Source organism: Mauremys reevesii, linkage group 2 (genome assembly GCF_016161935.1).
Source record: "Mauremys reevesii isolate NIE-2019 linkage group 2, ASM1616193v1, whole genome shotgun sequence".
Taxonomy (NCBI): Eukaryota; Metazoa; Chordata; order Testudines; family Geoemydidae; genus Mauremys; species Mauremys reevesii.
This window is the reverse complement of record NC_052624.1, coordinates 60,239,181-60,256,011: the sequence shown is the minus strand read 5'-3', so window position 1 is coordinate 60,256,011 and position 16,831 is coordinate 60,239,181. Positions and strand designations below refer to the sequence as shown.

Here is a 16,831-nt window from a genome sequence, read left to right as displayed (position 1 = left end):
TCCCCGTTCTGTCATCTGCCACCACTGAGAACAGTCCGGATCCATCCTCCTTGGACCCCCCCCCAGGCAGCTGAAAGCAGCCACCAAATCCAGCAGCTAGTATTTTTCTCCAGTCCAAAAAAAGAAGAAAAGAAAAGAGAAAGTGTTATTCCAGATTAACATTGCATGTGCAAGAACAGAATTTGGCCACATATGTTAAAAATGTGACTAGTGCATATACAAGCAAGCAGCTATTTCCCTTGTGCCATGTAATTCCTGAACAACTAAAGATGTTTACTTATAATGCCATTATATAAAATCAATGCTATGCTCTTACCTACAATTCTGTGTGCAGTACTGGTCACCCCATCTCCAAAAGGATATTGCAGAACCCAAAGAGATTTAAAGAAGGGCAGTGAGAATGATCAAGGGCCTGGAAAAACACTTACATGAAAAGAGATTTAAAAGGTTGAAATTCCTTACCTTGGAAAGCAGACAAATAAGGGGGGACATGATAAAAGTATTTACAGTAATGAATGGCCTAGAGAAGGGAGATTGGGAGCTTCTTCTCTCCCTGTCTCATAACACAAGAACAAAGAGTCATTGATAAATAGAAAGGTAGCAAATACAAAACTAATAAAAGGAAATAGTTTTCCACTCAAAATGTAATGGAGACTGTGGAACTCATTGACGCATGTTGTCATGGAGGTCAAGAATTTAAGATTCAAAAATGGACTGGAGGTTTAGGTGGATAACAAGAATATCCAGATTTGTCATAGGTAATGCAAAAAAGTTTTACAAGGGGTGGGAACCTCATGCATCAAAGTTTAAACCAATCTCTAACTATTAGGGATTAGGAAAAGGCCCATAAGTATACTAATCAGTCCACTGCCAAGTTTCTTGTACTTTTTTTCACTGAAGCATCTGGGGCTGGCTACTGTCAGACAGGATACTGGACTAGATGGACCATGGGTCTGATCCAGTATCTAGAATCTTTGAGCAATACTCTTCCATCACCACTCCAGCAGCAGCACATATTTTTCTTCATCAGGGACAAGGCAAGGAGGTAGAATGATGAGTTGTTGTTGGCTGCCTGTTACTCAGCAGTGAAAAAGAACCAAGATGTGTATAAGAGTCTAGGCAACATTGGTCCTATTTACATAGTTGAAATGGGGGTTTGGCAAACCTATACTTTTTTTTTTTAAACATGTAAGGGGAAAAATACAAGTCTTGACAGAGACTGAACATTTTATATGGTCTTTAAAAATAAAAAAAGAGCCTTCCCCACTGCATAGGGCTCAGGGACTGTTTGGCTTATTACAAGTTGGGAGAACTGATGCAGTTTATCATGTTGATGCTTTTGATACTGCTGCTTTTAGGAAGCTGCCTTCATACTTTCTGCTGCTAGCAGGGGCGGCTCTACAAATTGGCCCGCAGCAGTCATGCCGCCGCCGCCCCCGAGCCCGGGGAGCAGCGACCTGCGCGGGCATGACATGCGGAGAGTCCCGTCTGTCGGCTGCTCTCAGCTGCCTCAGCTGCGGCGCGGGCGGCGGTCGGGGGGCGGCTGCTTGAGCAGTGCCGCCGCGCTGAGGTCCAGCCGAGCCGCGCCGCCGGCAGCCGCCGCGCCCCGCCGCCGCCCTCGCCGCAGGTCCGGTCGTCCCGTCCCGGTGGCCGCCTCCCGCACCATGCACAGCGCAGGGTCACAGCCCCCGCCCCCCCCCCCCCCCCGCCCCCCCCCAGCCAGGCTTGCCCAGCCGCTGCTAGAGTCACAGCGCTGTAGTACAAGAGTCATGCTCTGGAACTGCAAGTGTGAAGATTAGGAATATATAGATCTGGATCTAAATTTTGGATCAGTTTTCAGGTGGAGGGAGAAACTGATGAATTAGTAACATTTAGTAATTACCTAGGCTTGGGAAAATACGATTTTTATCTTCTCTCTCTCTCTCTCTCTCTCAAGAGCCAGTTCTGCAACTAAAGGGGCTGAATCTGCATAGTTTATTCAGTATAATTAGCATTTACTCACAAACGAGTACCACTACTCATGTGAGGAAGTCCTACTCAGTGTGAGTAAGAGTTGCAGAATTGGGACCATGATGTTGTCTAAGGACATTTTTAACCTGTGAAGGAGAAAAGTTTTAATTTTGTGCCTATGAATTCATTTAGCTTGCTCATTTGGGCAATCTCTTCTCTTTTTTGCATTCACTGTGCAGTTTTGGATGCTTACACTTTTCCTAAGACCCCAGTCAGAGGAAGCTGAATATCTATTTTGAACAAATTAGAAAAGTCTCAAATGCCAATACTTTATCTAAATTTTCTGATAATCCGTCTTAGTGTGGAGTACAAGTCTAAATAAAGCCCTAAATCTTTTGTAATTCTTGCATAACTATTCACAATGGAATTCTACGGTGTATAAAGGAATTGACTTGAAAACTCAGCACTATTCTGAATTCAAAGAAAACTGATAAGATGAGCAGCTATTCTTCACAGTAACACACTATAATGTAGGTAATCTTCAGAAAAAGGTGTACAGAATTTTTTTATGTATTGGTGGAAACTATATTTTAGCATTCAACTATTTTACTACAATAAAAATAAAGAGATGCATAACAATGAAAAGATAACCAAGATCTTAAAAATTGTGTATGAATAGAAAGACAAATAGGGAAGCTAAGAAAAGGAAAATAAGAGTGCTATAGAGTAAGCTGTGAAAAGTTGTTGTGTCAAGTCAGATACTGTTATGAAAAAGCAAATGGCCCATCATGCTCACTGTTATAGAGTAAGAGAGGATGAGCCATTTATCATATCCTTGATACCGTCTTCTTCGCAGCCACTTTCTCCAGTTTATAATTGTAATTTAAAATGTTGATTTAAAAATATTGACAGTCCTTCCAACAACCCATTATGGATATGATAGTTAATTCATATCCCTAGCCACAATCACTAGGAGGCATCACTAACCACCATACTTTGGCAGGTTTGGATTGATTTAGGGAAGAGATTGTCTTAAGCTGAATAATTATCGAGTGAAATCCATAACATTTCCTGCTATAAATTTACTAACTTCACTATCACGTTGTCAGTTATATGAGTACTTTGAGCCAAATTGTTGCCTCGTTCCTCTCTGCAGCAGTAGTGGAAGCTGTAGAAGCCAAAGAGAGGTGCCCTTAGGCATTCTGATTGTACAGAACAAACATAGGCAGAATGTCTCTGTGATGGGTTGCTCCCTTAAAGATGCCACTTGATGTGTTGAGATATCACTGAGCCTGCCTGTTCTGCCAACCTGGGCCCCCTTTAACCTGTTTTGCTGAGCCAGGCTCTTAAGCCTCCTTTAGCACACATACAGGCAGGGCCACACCCCACTGCAGAAAAAGACAGACACTAAGATCAGCTCTGGAAAGACTCAGGTTAAGGGACTTGCCCCAGCACTCAGGTGTCCACCTCCCTTGGAGTGCAGTCCCAAAGGTATATTGTCTTGCGCTGTAGAGAAATCTGTACAACATAAGCTCATAAATTCGCCCCTTCCCTCAATGTGGAGGAAGATATGTACAACTTCTCCTCCCGCCACCACTTTAGAAATTACAGAAATTGGGTTTAATAATAAACACAACAAATTTTATTAACTATAAAAGGCAGATGTTAAGTGGTTAAACGGGTAGCAAACAGAACAAAGCAGATTATTGAGCAAATAAAACAAAACACACAAACTAAGCTTGATTCACTAAAGAAACAGGTAACAATATGTAATTTATCACACTACATGTTGAATTAGGCAGGATACAGAGTTTCTGTAGCTCAGAGTTCTAGTTATTTCTTCTGACAGTGTGGACTCACCCCTGCCTTTCCCTTCAGTTAGTTTCTTTTGTCCCTTCAGGTTCTTTCAGCAGTCCTTCTTCTTGGGTAGGCCATCAAGAAGAGTCTGGAATGCCTTCTTTCCCAGCCTTAAATAGACTTTACATAAGGCGGGAAGCCTTTTGTTTCTCAAACTTGACTTCCCCCTCGAAGTCCAAGATAGTGTTTAGTTCCAGGTGGCAGGACCACCTGACCTAGGTAGTGTCACAGCTAGTCTCAGGATGACTCTCAGGAAGGAGAGAGATTAGTATCTTCACAGTCTTGTAGTTTCTTCCTAATGGGCCGTCAGCCCTGTTTGGATTTTCCATTGTTGTATCTGAAGCACTAGTTGTGGGCAACACCCAAAGTCGCACACTTGAAATACAGATACATGGCCAATATTCGTAACTTCAGATACAGAAATGATACAGGCATACAAATTGGATAATCACATTCAGTAAATCATAACCTTTTCAGTGATATCTTACATGAGCCACCTTGCATATCGTAAATCTGTTATGTCATATTCATATCATAAACATATTTTCATAAAGAATATGGAGTGTAATGTCACAGTCTCAAAGTACTGTTTGTAGCTGATGTTGGCTCAGTGTTAGAAGCTGCTGCTTTTAGAAGAAACATTCCTAAAAGCTGAATTAATTAAACACAAATCTGACCTGACCACAATAATTAAAACTTCCTTTTGTTTATTCCTGTATGGCACTGACATTATTCTCAACTATCCAATTTAATGCCATTGTGAAGAGCAGAAGCAGAGCAGGTGAGAAGCAGAGTAAGGCAAAAAGTGATTATCAGAATACAAGGGCAAAATGTAATGAATTTTCAAGTTATCTCTTGTTGCATTTAAGACCATCATATTTGGTTAGAAAGGGGACCTTTTGAATAATGTTACCAGTAACAATGAAGTTTTGCTTAACTTGATAAAGTTGTAGCCTTTCTTAATTCTGGTGTGCTGCCTTCTTTACATATTTATAGCTATATTTTATTTCAGCTACTTAGTAGAGTGCTTTGGTTTTGGTCTATAAAAGTTACACTCTAACATAAACCTTTGGGGGATATTTCCCTGCATATTTTCCTCACTTTCTCCTCCTGTATAGCTGTAACTGTATTGTGGGTTATTTTTCACTCAGTATCTTCAAATCAGTTCAGATTAGTAAATAGAAACTTGTAACCATTTAACAGGGGCATCTTTGCTTTGGTTTAAATCTTTTCTCATATTTATTAAACCAGTACCTGTGCTCCATTGGTGATTTGGGCTGCTTCAGTAATGTGGGGAGACATCCGAGTTCAAGAACAGCAATGCGTGTCAAGTTGTGGAGACAATAATAAGTATAATCTCTGTGTTAAGTAACTAAGGCCTGGTCTACACTAAGGGGGGCGGGGTCGAACTAGGGTACACAAGTTCAGCTACGCGAATAGCGTAGCTGAACTTGAAGTACCCTAGTTCGACTGACTTACCCATCCAGACGCAGCGGGGTCGAACTCCACGGCTCCGGGGTCGACTCCGCCACCGCCATTCGCGGTGGTGGAGTTCCGGAGTCGACCGGAGAGCGTGGGGAGTTCGAACTATTGTGTTTTGATTAGACGCGATAGTTCGAACTCCAAGAAGTTGAACTCACCGCGTCGACCTGAACGGTGAGTATAGACCTACCCTAATTGTGTGATCTGGAAGTTTTCAGGCTACAACACTATTCATTCATTTATGTTTAATGCCTTAGTAATTGATACCACATCTATTAAAGGGATTGGGGAAGAGATAAAAAATGAGTTGTTGAAAAATGAACTGCAGTATACAAACCCCATGTATGGGTCATATCCTACCCTCTTATCCTTCAAACTTGTGGGAGTGAAAAACATGTGTCCCCTATTCCTCGAGTTAAAACTTGGGGAGTTGTCTCCTCAAGTGGGAAGAGTGTGGGCCAGCCAAAGGAGGAAGAGGACACAACTGGTGACTCCAGGGGATTCTGTGGATTCTCTAAGAAGTCTATGGGGGATGATCTGCAGCCTATACTTGTGTAGGATCATCCACTCCATGTATGACTCTGGGCTCCTCTTCTCCACTAAGGGAGCCATGTTTCCATTGGCTCTAACCGTATGCCTACAAACTACAAGCTTGCAACTCCTCTAGTAGATGAGTTATTGCTAGTTCCACTGACAATAACCTGGCACAAATTTCTACTGGAAATTCCTGTTCCACAAAGAGAAGCATCCCACATCCAACTGCTGCTTCTTGGCTCTCCTCAGTTCCTGTGGAGTTCCAGTCCTGTATCTCTTATGTGGAGAGACTTTGGTGGTGCAAGGAGCCAAGGGAAGCATACCAGAGGGGGATGGCTTCCTCTCTTGCACAGAGTTGGTGTCTATTCTGCCCCATTTTGCTCCTCTCTGAATCATGTAACCAAGGCATCTTATGGGACTTTGCCTCAAACAGAAGTTGGTTTAAACAGATTGATTAGTACCAAAACACACAGTGCTTGGTTTTATATTTTTCTTATGCCTCAAACACCATATTGAGAGCTTTAGTTATCATGCACACTTACTGTGGTGTGCTTATTGCTTATGGCAGCTCCCAAGGAGCAGCAAGAGCAGTAACCCATTGAACTTAGGCCAAGTCTATACTAAAAACTTGGGTCAATCCTGCTATGTTGCTCAGGGGTGTGAAATATCCATAACTCTGAGTGATGTAGGTAAGCTGACCTAACCCCCAGTGTAGACAGTGCTAGGTCCATTCACCCAGCCACATATCTCACGGAGGTGGATTAACTATAGTGAGGCGCGAACCTCTCCTGTTGCTGTAGTGAGTGTCTACACTGCTGCAGCATGTTTAGTGAAGATGTAACCTTGTGCTTTCTCTGTTGTGCATCTTAATGGAGCTTTAAAAAGCCTGAAATTGTCTTCAGAATTAAATATTTCAGTAGCTGCAAGCTAGTCACATACTTCATAATAATTGCCTAACCAAATAAAGGAAAACCGGGAGGAACAAAGAAAAATTAGATTGATGGCTAAAAGGAAATGTTTAAATAAAAAATTCACGAAGAGAATTCAAAAGAAATGGCATCACAGACTTCTGTACAAAGAGAGACTACTTTCAATGCTCCCTCTTTGTCCATAAGTTTGTCATGCCATTTCAGATATATAGCATGTATTTTATTTTCACTGTTTGCTGCAAATCTTAAACATTTTTTGTGAGAACCAGGGGAAGGTAGCAGCTCCTATATGATCAGGATACAAAATGTTGGAAGTATTACAAATGTATGCAGAAACTGGTACGTAGAAGAGTGAAAGTTAAAAGCTGTAGTGTGTATTTCAAAGCCAAGTATCACTGTCTTTTAGAGGCGTATGGAATATAGTGTAAAGGAAACAGTGCTTTGATTGGCACTGCCTTTTTTATAATCAACTGTGATTCAACTAGAAAACTCTGAAAAGATTTCTGTTCATATTTGATCAAACTGAATTGCACACTTAGAACCCTTACTCCTTCAAAACTGTACTCATGTAAATTGTCCTTAGCAGAGCTGAACAAATACTTTGCAATAAATAATTTATGTGACAGACTTAGCCTCTTTTTCTGCTTGCAGGTTATCTGCCAGCAGATCATTGTTTGCTCGAATGTACTTGTTGTTTAAAAGTATTCAGAGAGGTATTTTACAAATACAGTTTTCTCTGTGGACTGATTGTGAACAGATCACTGTGAATATTTTATATTTGCTATCTGAGCTGTCTTGGGCCTTGTCTAGACTAAGCCCAGGTCTACACTAGTGGGGGGGTCGAGCTAAGATGCACAACTTCAGCTACGCGAATAGTGTAGCTGAAGTAGGCGTAGCTTAGGTCAACTTACCTGGCCGTGAGGACGGCGGCAAGTCGACCGCTGCCGCTTCCCCGTCGACTCCGCTTCCGCCTCTCGTGAGCTGGAGTTCCGGAGTCAATTGGGAGCGTGATCAGGGATCGATTTTTATCATGTCTACGCTAGACACGATAAATTGACCCCCGATAGATCGATCACTACCCATTGATCTGGCAGGTAGTGAAGACCTGCCCTGAGAAAATGCATCATGTTAGAAACTATGTTAACTAACATGATCTTAAATATTAATTTGTCATTAGTGTGGACAAGGGCAGTCATGTTTTTAAAAAATTTAGCTGGTTGCGATTAACCCTAGATGGGACTCTAGGACTAACCCTGACCAACTACCATGTTTTTATACATTACTTGCTGTTTACACAGGATGCTCATATTTTCCTAGTGTAGTCGTGGCTTTGTCTAGTTTTGATTGGTCAGGTAAGGCATATGACATAGCTCAGACTTCTGTTTCCATGAATACTCATGCATGCAGTAACATTTGCTTTTCTCCACCATTCATGCCAATAAACTCAATCAAACAAATATTCACAGAAAGTGAACCACAAGGGATGTGAGCCTCATCAAAGCAAATTATTTCAAAATCCAAAAGGTTATTTGAAAACATTTTTTGCAGAGTTCACCCAGATGTTGTTCTTACTCAAATGTTAAAGTTCCAAAGGTACAAGTAATTTAACTTCAAGTTCCACTAAAGCCTGTTGTTATACATATTACACTGCTGTGCATTTATTTCTTGGGTCCCTGGGTATAGTGTTTGTATACTGTGTAAAACCCTTGTAAAACTATTTAAATTACAGCACATTTGAAGAGAAAATATATAGTTATAGTTGATGATATATTGGGGAATTTAAGTGATGCAAAGAGTTTTAAATATTATCATTACTGTTCAGTACTTAGATTAAATTACTGTTATAGGATGTTGTCTATCAAAAGCACTTTTCCTTTGCTTACTTGTTTTAAAGTAATTTAACAGATGAGTGAATCTGTTACTGGACCACATGTAGCATATAGACTTTTTGTTAGAAATATTCCTTTAGGGGGTTCAATTTCTAAACAAGTTGAGACACAATTTAGAGAGGCTTAGCCTATAGATGCATTACAATAATCATACTTTATGAACTTTTCTTGTTGTCATTGCTTGCGGATTGCTTTTATACACACACGCGCGTGCACACACACACACACACACGCAATAGATATAGATAGATATATCTAATTTGTTTTGCTTAGTGGTATATCATCTTTTTGGGGAGGAATTAATGGATAGGAACTACCCACAAAAATATTTTCTGCACATGGAGAGAAAAGTGGATGCTGTATACTAGGGGCAGACCCTTAACTGGTATGAATTGCCCTGGTTCTGTTGAGGTCAATGGAAATGGGACAGTTTACACCAGCTGAGGATCGTGCGTATCATAATATTGTATTGGATCTTCAAGCAGACATTCAAGGATGTTATGGAATTGAGGTGGCAAGCATGTCTGTTTCATGTATGTTTATTTTCTTGTGTGTAGATTAGATGTGAATCATAAGCTTTAAAATGTATGGAGAGATTATAAATAGTTTTAAGCTATTCTAGGAAGGGTCAAGGCTAGCAAACTCAAATCTTCCCCACAAGAACTCTTCAGTTTAAAAAATATTTCTACCCAAAATATATATAATTTATTTCTTGCATAAAGTTAAAATACAGAGTTGATGATCCTGGAGAACCTAACAGACAATGAAATGTCCAGAACAATATCTCAAATCAATGGTTTTAGTGCTAATTAGTACAATAGAGTTTACAGCATTTTCTTACAATTACATTAGCCCAGTAAAAGCTTATAGATACAAAGTTCATTTCTTTAAAATTTCAGTTAGGTACTACTTAATTCTATTTTGCTTCAAAGCTTCATGGTTGTCGACATGTTATTTACATATTGTAGGAATTGATATGTTGCCTGTAGGTATAACTGTTCAAAAAGTCATTTTGGAAATAACCTGTTGCAAATGCACTTCTTTTTTTTCATGAAGCTCATTGCACAATTGTACCATTTAGTAAAGAACTAGGATATGGGATTAGATGTTGTTCTTGATGCCACAAACACCAGTTTCCAAAGAACTGTTTTTGAAAACCACCTTTCAGATTAATAGTTGCATTATATCTTCCAAAAGAGATGGATCAGAGTGAATGATGTCCTTTTTATCTAGAGTACAAGCTCTGTACAATGCCTTTTTGTTTGAGATATGTACTTCCTACACAAAAATATTTTCTACAAAGTTTAACAAATGATAGAAATAAATATTCTAAAGAATTGCATGGTTTTAATATGCATGCAAGTGGTTTTAAATGTGTATCTTTTTATCAGGAGTCTTTCTAGACCAGCTTCTGAATTGAATGGTAAATGCATTGATCCAGTTAGACTTTTTGAAGAAAACAGGAATATTTTGTACACCACGAGTACAGGATTGGTAGTCATTATCTATCGATTGATCTATCTATCTGAGATTTTTAAGTAGTATCTGTTGCCATTGATGTCCCTGTCAGGAGTCTTTTTCAAATTCATTTCTTCATTCAATAAAGAAGTAAATACAAATGATACATTAAGAAAGTAAAACTGGGTATCTATATTAAGAATGTCTTCCATTTAAAGAATGCTATAATAGATTTCATGTCAGAGGACGTATTCCCAGGACAGCACTGGGAACTTCTTGAATTTGATCTTAATTTAGTGTTTGATTGTGAAAGAAGGGATAATTCTATGTTAAATATTGTGCTCTGTTACATCATACTAATAATATATTTAGGTGCTGCTACTTGCTGTGAAATATGATGGTGATCAATACAGAGGTGTACTACAGCACTGTTAGAGAGGATTTAATATATTGGCCATATCTGTCTGTCTGTGTTCTGAGCCATGTCATGTAAAATGATCTGGATAAACTGGAGAAATGGTCTGAAGCAAATAGGATGAAATTCAATAAAGACAAATGCAAAGTACTCCACTTAGGAAGGAACAATCAGTTGCACACATGCAAACTGGGAAATGACTGCCTAGAAAGGAATATTGCAGAAAGGAATCTGAGTGGGGGGTCATAGTGGATCACAAGCTAAATATGAGTCAACCGTGTAACACTTGCAAAAAAAAAAAAAAGGAAACCTAATTCTGGGATGTATTAGCTGGTGTGTTGTAAGTAAGATGCAAGATACAAGAAGTAATTCTTCTGATTTCCTCTGTATTGATTAGGCCTCAACTGGAGTATCTGGGTGCCACATTTCAGGAAATATGTGGACAAATTGGACAAAGTCCAGAGAAGAGAAACAAAAGTGATTAAAGGTCTAGAAAACATGACCTATCAGGGAAGATTGAAAAAAATGGGTTTGGTTAGTGTGGAGAGAGAAGACTGAGAGGAGACGTGATAACCGTTTTCAAATATATAAAAGATTGTTACAAGGAGGAGGGAGAAAAATTGTCCTTTTTAACCTCTTAGGATAGGACAAGAAACAATTGGCTTAAATTGCACCAGGGGAGATTTAGGTTGGACATTAGGAAAAACTTCCTAACTGTCAGGAGCGACAGAGTCCTGTGGCACCTTATAGACTAACAGATGTATTGGAGCATAAGCTTTCGTGGGTGAATACCCACTTCGTCAGATGCACGTACAGTGTGTAACTGTCAGGGTGATTAAACACTGGAATAAATTGCCTAGGGAGGTTGTGGAATCTCCATCATTGGAGATTAAGAGCAGGTTAAACAAACACCTGTCAAGGATGGTCTAGATAATTCTTAATCCTGCCATGAGTGCAGGGGACTGGACTAGAGGCCCCTTCCAGTCCTACGATTCTGATTCTATGTACTCAAAGAAAAAAATCACGAAGGACTTGGAAATAGTGGAATTACTGATACATTAAGCATAAGTGGGCGTCATTTCCACTGCACCCCAGCCACTCAAAAGCTTACGTCTGGAGTATCGCCCTCAGGCTTAGGAGTTTTCCTAAGGCATGACTGGAGAATAGCCATTCTGCTTGGTCTAATCCCACCTTGAAAGAATAGGGAAATAGCTGTATAAGATAATGTTGATTCTCTCATCATTATCTTACATGGAAATTCTCTTCATGATGTTTGGTTTTGAATGTGGTGTAAGTGAATAGACATACTTGATTCCCTATGACAGCATGTCTCAGGAGGGTAGTCCTTCTTATTTACTCTCCTCCACCTTATATCCTGGCAGCTGTGTGGACATGCCTCAGAACGCTTAGGAGCATTCTGCCCTCCTTCTGAGGGCACATCACTCCAAGAAGGTATCCTACTAGTTGGGATAATGATTCAGAAACTGAGTTTAAAAACCCATGAGACCCAAATATCCTGTCAGTTGCACGCATGCACATTGATTTCTGTGGGAACTGGCCATGCACAAGTGATGGGAGAATCAGGCCCAGGGAGTTTCTTGGCTCTGCCTTGTCTTTTTTTCTGTGTAGAGATGATTTGGCCTTCAGTCCTGGTATCAGGAAATCTCCCATTTAAGTCAAGATTCATGAAGGAGTTGCCAAAATACTGCATGCTGTACATATGATCTATTCAGCTTGTATCCACTTTCATATCCTCATGTGGTAAAATAATTGATGCTCGACTGATTTATTTTTAGAAGTGATGCATTACATTTGCTAAAACTTTGGAAATTCTTAATATCTAAAATCTTATAAAAGAAAGACATTCATTTTCACATTAAGCTGTGAAGGGCAATAGGCCCTCTTGTCCATTTTTAGACAAGTAACAATTGCTTTATTAGTTTGTACAGCAAATATGTTCCTATAGGGTGTATTACATTTTTGGATAACTTGCGGGAAGAGGAGATGAACTAGTTTTAGAAAAATCCTGAGGCTCATATGATAAGTGAGGGGAAGGGAGGAGGAACAGAATTTCATGTTGTTGTACTGAGTTGTGAACTAGTACAGTTTACTACCCAAAGACTTGATGCAAAACAATGACTTAGCTTCGTTTGTTAAAATGCCACCAAAGCCAAAAGGAGGAATATAAGAGACAGAGAAAGCTTTGGTTACATTGTTTTTAAAAAAAATTCCAAAAGGTTAAGACTGCGAACAGAAGCTTAAAATGGCACTCGGAACTGATGTGCTACCAGTTGCTTTTCGGATCCCAGTCAATGTATATACAAATTCACCTCTTCTACTCTTTTTTTTTTTTCAAATTCCCGAAAACGTTTAGTCAAGCCTGTGGTAAGGTTGCTTTGCTGAGACTACCTACAAGGGTGCCAATTGGGATGGTTACTTTTTTGTGTGATGTAAACACCTGTTTACTAACTATGGGATAGAGGCTAGCTAGTTATTTCACATATGCTCCTGCTTTAGAAGGATGAGTCATTCACTATATTCCTACAGTACCAGCCGTCTAGAAAAGGAAAGATTTTTAATGGGCTTTTGTAGCCTCTGTCTGTCCATCTTCTTGCCATAAACTTTACTAAACTCTTTTGGAAATGACCTGACTTACTAAATTGATGAAATGCCATTTTAAAGCTCACAATGTGAGAAAAGATGCATAAAGGAAGCGTTGTAGGTTTTTAAATAAAAATCATAATGTATAGCATTATTCAAAGGGCCTGATTAAGTCTTTTCTGATTTGAAAGTAATGTAAACATTTAGGGTGCCACTGTGACAAAAAGATCTCATGTTCTCAGAGACAGCATATTGTGAACTGTTTCAAATTTACAAGAAATAAATAATAAATTTATTGGACTTGAATCCTCAGAATATTTTAACAAGCCATATTCCTGACATGCAGACTGGCAGCACTAGTTGGCTGCCTCCTCACCTTTGTAACTTACTGTACTTTGGGATTCTTTTGTTTTTTCTCTGCAGAGACCCTCCTTGATGACTTCCTTCTCACGTACACGGTCTTCATGACAACCGATGACTTATGCCAGGCATTGCTGAGGCAATATCCTTCATTAACTGAAAGAGTTATATATTTGTAGTCCTCCTCATCTTTCCTACAGGAGTCACAACCCCTCCCAGGGCTCCAGAGAGTGCAATGTGGGTATATTTGTATACCATGCCAAGGGAACATGGCATCCTGCTCCCCTTCATGCACAGCTCCACTGATTGATTTGCCAGGAGAGAGCGCTGAGCCTCGTCTCCTACCTATCTTCATCTGGAAGATTTATACACCCGTTGGTATGACTATATAAAAGAAACCTAGCCCACGTGGAGGAAGCTCCTTTTACCCATCACTATGCCCTCACTCCTGATGTGTATTTGCTCAAGGGCAAGTGTCAATCTGGTCCTAATTTGCTATACAATATTGTGTTAAGTAGCTTTGCCTCAATATTAATCCATATACAAGAGGTTAAAAATGAAACTGGGATAGGGACTTTTTAAGTTGTGGTTGTGGAATATGCTATAAATTTAAAGAGTTGCTTAGTAGATAATATATTTAGTTTTTATTGATCCACAAGTAGTGACCACATTTCATTTTCTTCCCTAAAAATGAGTAGCAAGCCACCACTAAGAACAGAAGGAAGGAAACCCCACCTTAAAAAAAAGTATGTCTCAGCCAGTTAGATGGGATGAAAAATTAAATACTGTAACTAAGCCATATAATCAAACACAAAGAAAGCTTAGACAAAGTTCTAAAACACAGTGTTATCTCCAGAACTCCTTGGGAATATCTGCATGTGATGGATCTTAATAGTTCATTGACTATCATTTTCTTGGAACTGAGGAAATGATGCAATAAATGACATTTCATATTTCCCATTATATCTCATAATGAAATGTGCCACAAGAGGATACCATTTTTTAAAGTTTTATCTTATTAAGAATAGCCATCTGGATGTTTGGGAGGATAAATTATGCTTTTCAAACACACACGTTAAATTATAAACTATACAGAATGTATGCATGTATAGGGGTTGCACATAAGAATGCTGGAAAAAGTGGACTACTGCCTAATATATAATACTGAGACACACAAAGAGAGGCCTGAGCTGTGGAGTTTATATTGGGATTTGGATACAAAACTGAAATCTCCCAAAGTTCAGGTATGTTTAGATTGGCATTCTGTTCATTATCCAGAAAGAGAAACTTAAACTAGAAATTTCAAATCCAGATTTGGATTTGAACTTCCCCAAAATTCAAGACGTTTCAGACCAGGTGCTTTGTTTCATAATCACACACACACACCCCATTATAGTTGCATGGCTAAGCACCCAAAAATCAGAAATTCCAGTACTACGGTTGAACGTGCAATATTATTTCTGTCCCATGTACCATGATACAGTCTTTAATTATGTGATCACATACACACACTTGTTACTTCTGGGGGAATTTTGCGCCACTGCGTGTGCACAGAATTCATGTCCCCCACGGATTTCTTTGATTTTCCACAAAAATATGACTTTCTGACAGGGAAGCAAAGGAAAGCTGCAAGAGCAGTTGTGCACCACTCCCTAGCAGAGCAGGTACATCGTTTCAGGCACCTGGAGCAGCCAGCGGAGAGGTAAATCACTGCGGGACTGGGGACACCCCAGCCAGTGGCTCCTACCCTGAGCCAGGATCAGCTGTTAGTCACGGCTGGGCTAGAGGCAGGAGAGGACAGGACTTCCTCTTCCTCTGCAAGGAGTGTCTGGGGCTGTGTCAGACCCACCCCCAGAAGCTTCCCCCAGCTGCAGGAAGCTTAGCATCCTCTCCTGCTTCCTGCCCCCATCACTCCTCAGCTGTGGGGGGGAGGGGGAGGGATAGCTGCTCCCCCATCCACCCAACCTCCATGCATCCGGACCTCCCATATCCAGACACCCCTGCCAAGCCTCACCGGATACATCCAGAACACCCCTAGTCCTCCATACCCGAACCCCACCCCACTGAACCTCTACCCCTATATCTGGAGCCCCCTGCACCCAGACCTCTGCCTTCAGACCCCCACCCCTGTGCCCAGACCATAGTACTGCCCCCCAACTAGCTTCTCCCAGACCCTCACATCACCAAGCCCCACTCCCCCACCCTGAGCCCCTCCACACTTGGATCCTGCCTGATTGAGCCTGCCCCACACCTGGTGTGCCTGGTGCAGAGGGGCAGGGCCCCACGGTGTTTCTGGGGCAGGCCCAGGCTTTGTGCTGTGTCAGGGTCGGGTGCAGCCTCACCGCTGAGTCAGTGTCCTGGGAGTCGGGGGTGGAGAGGCTGCAGGGTGATCTGCCACCTTTGTGCAGCCAGTGGCCTGTGCTTCCCACTGCCATGCTGGAGCCTCTGCATTTATTTATTGACAAATAAAACTTGCAGAATTTTAAAATATTGTGTGCAGAATTTTTAACTTTTGGTGCAGAATGCCCTCAGAAATAACTTGTATTCAGAACTGCAAAACATAACATATTCCATTGTAGTATGTGACTACATAACCAAAGATTGTATTGTAATGCAAAAGTTTATTATGAAAGAGGTAAGATTGAGTTCAACCTCAACATGTTCATTTCCTTATTCTTTTTATTGCTTATCTGTGTACAATCATCAAATTAATATAGTTTTTCTTGTCTCATGTAAACACACACATGCATGTATATAATGTACCTGTGTATATTTATACAGGCACATTAGTTTAGCTTCCTCATCTTCTCATGTTCCTGATTTGAATTAAACAATAGAATTAATAGTTTTTATAGAGAGTATACTTAATTATTAATTCATTAAATCCTCCTTTCTTCCATCTGCAAATAGCTATACATCGTGTATACATGACAACAATAGTGAAAATCCAGAGGAGTTAAATTAAAAGGGTCGTTAATGTTCCTATATCTACAAAAAATCACTTATTAATTTAAAATATAATGTTTGAAATAGGAATGAAACCAAAGTTACCTACCCCTTCCCCCCCCCCCCCCCCCCCCCCCCCCCCCCCCAGCAGCCATGGGGACAGTTCAACCCAGTCTTTTTTTAAAAAAAAAAAAGTTTTATATGTTGGTTTATACTGACATTTACAAAATACCATTACAAAATTAGATTTAAACTTACCCAGACTGTGCTTCCTCTGATATAGACAGTTCCCAAAAATACTCATATCTATATAATTTACTAATTTTAATGTGTGGTAAGGGGAAAATAAGTGGTGTATATTCTACAATGACCAACCTTTTAGTGATATGGTACAGTATATTCTGTATCCC

General features: G+C 40.1%; 1 protein-coding gene across 8 annotated transcripts in view; it reads left to right on the top strand.

The window, feature by feature from the left end:
* RAPGEF5 (Rap guanine nucleotide exchange factor 5) overlaps nucleotides 1-16,831 on the top strand; it is a 229,774-nt gene that overhangs the window by 162,236 nt on the left and 50,707 nt on the right. For all 8 annotated transcript variants that reach the window (XR_005594557.1, XR_005594556.1, XR_005594555.1 and 5 more), the window contains one exon: nucleotides 13,539-13,617. Coding sequence is in view for 3 of the 8 variants with exons in the window: in XM_039526096.1 (XP_039382030.1) it covers nucleotides 13,539-13,617 (79 nt within the window). In the remaining 5 variants the exon portion in view is untranslated. The remainder of the gene's footprint in view (nucleotides 1-13,538; nucleotides 13,618-16,831) is intronic.